The sequence below is a fragment of the Gekko japonicus genome, unplaced genomic scaffold, assembly GCF_001447785.1.
Source record: "Gekko japonicus isolate JY-2015 unplaced genomic scaffold, Gekko_japonicus_V1.1 scaffold4948, whole genome shotgun sequence".
Taxonomy (NCBI): domain Eukaryota; kingdom Metazoa; phylum Chordata; class Lepidosauria; order Squamata; family Gekkonidae; genus Gekko; species Gekko japonicus.
This window is the reverse complement of record NW_015167203.1, coordinates 54,920-57,938: the sequence shown is the minus strand read 5'-3', so window position 1 is coordinate 57,938 and position 3,019 is coordinate 54,920. Positions and strand designations below refer to the sequence as shown.

At 51.2% G+C, this 3,019-nt stretch overlaps 1 protein-coding gene across 1 annotated transcript in view; it reads left to right on the top strand.

Moving 5' to 3' along the window:
* Nucleotides 1-3,019, top strand: part of LOC107112089 (zinc finger protein 420-like) — a gene marked incomplete at its 5' end in the record, with an annotated part of 48,056 nt that overhangs the window by 564 nt on the left and 44,473 nt on the right. The window contains 3 exons of the mRNA XM_015413161.1: nt 76-159; nt 506-577; nt 1,281-1,388. Coding sequence (XP_015268647.1) covers nt 76-159; nt 506-577; nt 1,281-1,388 — 264 coding nt within the window. The remainder of the gene's footprint in view (nt 1-75; nt 160-505; nt 578-1,280; nt 1,389-3,019) is intronic.

Genomic DNA, 3,019 nt, shown 5'->3' with positions numbered 1-3,019 from the left:
AATCACAGCAAGGAGCAGATCCTGGAGCTCTTGGTCCTGGAGCAGCTGCTGAGCGTCCTGCCCCCGGAGATCCAGAGCCGGGTGAGGGAGAGCGGCCCCGAGAGCTGTTCCCAGGCGGTGGCCCTGGCCGAGGAGCTCCTCTTGAGGCAGGAGAAGCAGGTGAGGCCCTTCTGCTGTGCGGGGTCCTGAGTGCAGGAGGGCCTGGGATGGAGGGGGGGCTGATCTCTCTCTCTCCCTATGGGGGTGTGTGTGAGTATTTGACGTCGTACCAGCGAGCGTTTAAGCGACAATGAGGGCTGAAGAGAACGGGGTTTCTGGAACTGCCTCAGACATCGAAGGTGCTCTCTCTCAACTGAGAGAACCTGCCCTTCTTATCCAGGGAGACTTCGGGTCAGTGTTGTATGCACAGCTGTGCCCTTTTCAGTCTCCACTGAATTCCATCCTCCCTGGCAGACCCCAGGTTAAACCTTTATTCTCATTTTCAACCTCTCCCTCCCGCTTAAAGATACACAATCGCTCCTCCTTGGCGTATATAGATTGTTGCGTCTTCTCTGTTGGGTCTTTGGTGGAGTTGCCGGTAAACCCGCCCTGCTCTTCTTGGTCTGGGGGTCGCTGCTCTTCTTGGTCTGAGGGTCGTGGTTGCCGGTCGTGTCTTCTGGCTCTGCCTCTTTGCTCCTTGATGCATAGCTGCTCTTCCATATCCTCGGGACAGTGTTCCTGGACGATGACAGGGGTACCCTGACAGGGGGGCAGTGGAGTGCCAGGGCGTGATGGAAAGCTCTGTTGCTTCATTCCCCTGGAAGCTGAATCCAGAGTTTTGGGATGGGGAGTTCTTCTCTCTCCACCTGGGAACAAATGGATGGGGGATCCTGATGCAGTCTCTCTCCCCCTGATAGAGGGGGGTCTTGGGGTTCTGGGTGCTCGAGCTTCCTGCCCCCCCCCCCGCCATCTCTGCAGGTGAGAGGTGTGGCCCGGAGAGTCCTGAAGCCTATCTCTCTCCTCCTGTACAGTTCAGTGCCTGCCATTGCAACTTGGGTCTTCTTGGTGGTGGTGCCTTCTTGGTGGACTTCCCTACCCTGGGATTGTTTTGTAATGTTGTGCTCAAAATTTTCAGTATTCCTTGAGGAACCTCTGTCCTGCTTTCTCTGTGTTAACAATAAATTTGTTAAGCTCAAGGTGGAGGAAAGTGCCCTACCCTCTAGTGTTACCACCTCCACACACACACACACACATGTTTGTCACTCTGCTCTGGAAGGGTCCTTCCCTCTCTGTTGTTGCAGGTACCTTTGGAGGAGGCAGCCGGGAGCATCTCCGAGGCAGGCCAGGATCCCTCTGAGAGCGAGTGGAGGCATCTCTCGATATACATCAAAGACGAGGAGGGCAGAGAGGCCAGCCCATGGGGTAAGGAGGGAGGGAGGCCTTCTGGGGCCCGAGATTGGGGAGTCTTGGAAGCTCCTTTGGTGCCAATGGTGGTTAGAAGTGGCAATATAGAGAACAGGGTTGGATTCCCCACTCCTCCTTCACATGAAGCCAACTGGGTGACCTTGGGTCAGTCTCAGTTCTCTCGGAGCTCTCTCAGCCCCAACTGACTCCCAGGATGCCTGTTGTGGGCAATGCTCCCTCTAAGCTGTGGATTCTTGTGAGTAAAAATTCTACTTTGTGAGCTACTGGCATTAGAGTTGTGAGCGAGCGATTTGGCTACTGCATAAATTAGTTTGCTCTAGAGCCATCCTTCCTAAGCTAAGACAAAAATGTCTGAGCCAGAGGCTAAAAAACTGTGAGCTAGCTCACACTAAGTCAGCTTAGAGGGAACACTGGTTGTGGGGAGAGGAAGGGAAGGCGATTGTAAGCCACTCTGAGACTCCTTTGGGTAGTGAAGAGTGGGTTATAAAAACCAACTCTTCTTCTTCAATCAACTCTTCTTCTTCCTCCTTTTTGGGCTGAGTCCAGAAATGGCTCCTTCTCTCTCTTCAAGAGCTGCATCCTTGTCCTTAGATTCTCCACAGGATTTGATAGTTTGGGGAGAGGGGCTGGTGGATTAAGAAGAGCCCTGTTGTATGAAGCCTAAGTCCCTTCAGCTTCTTCCAGCAGGGGCCTTTGGGCCATCCCAGGTTTTTGCACTCTCCATCTCAAGAAAACAGAGGCTGAAAACTAATGCATGCCTCATACCACAGCTATCACAAAACTCTCTGGAATTTACGACACCACCAGTTAACGAGGCTGTAGGTAATGTGAGGGACCTCTGCCTGTGACCCTTGAGAGCTGCTGCCAGTCTGATTACACAATACTGACCTTGATGGACCAATGGCCAGATTCCATATAAGGCAGATTTATTTGTGTTCATGTACACACCAGAGTCAAATACGAAGTGGCAGGGAACAAATCTTTAGACCTTTTTCCACTTAGGGGTACATACAGGGTATTTGGAGGGAAGAGAGAAGATAAAACCGGAAGATAAAACAACAGACACCCTGTGAGGTAGGTGGGGCTGAGAGAGATCTGACAGAAACTGCTCTTTTTCAGGAACACCTCTGATAGAAATATGGCTTGCCCAATGTCATCCAACAGCTGTGAGTGGTGGAGTGGGGAGGAGTGGGGAGTTGAGAAACCAGAGGCTCAAAAATAATGCACACCTATCACAAAACTCTGGAATTTACAACATCATTAGTTAAAAGAATGAGGCCGTAGGTAATCTGATGCAAGTCTGAGTACATAATACTGACATTGATAGACCAAGGGTCTAATTCAGTATAAGGCAGGCTTATTTGTGTTTGCAAGTCAAAAACGAAGTGATGGGGAACAATCTTTAGCCCCTTTTCACTTAAAGGTACATACAGGGTGTTGGGAGGGTAAGACAGAAGATAGAACCGGGTCTGTTGAAGGGCCAGGCCAGGCAGAAGGTGTGGCCAGCTCCTTCCTTGGAGGCTGAAGGAGGCTCTGAGGTTGGAATAAAAATGCACACCAGGAGATGGGAGTGACTAATCTGAGACTTGAGTTTCTTGCATGACTGCTGATTGGA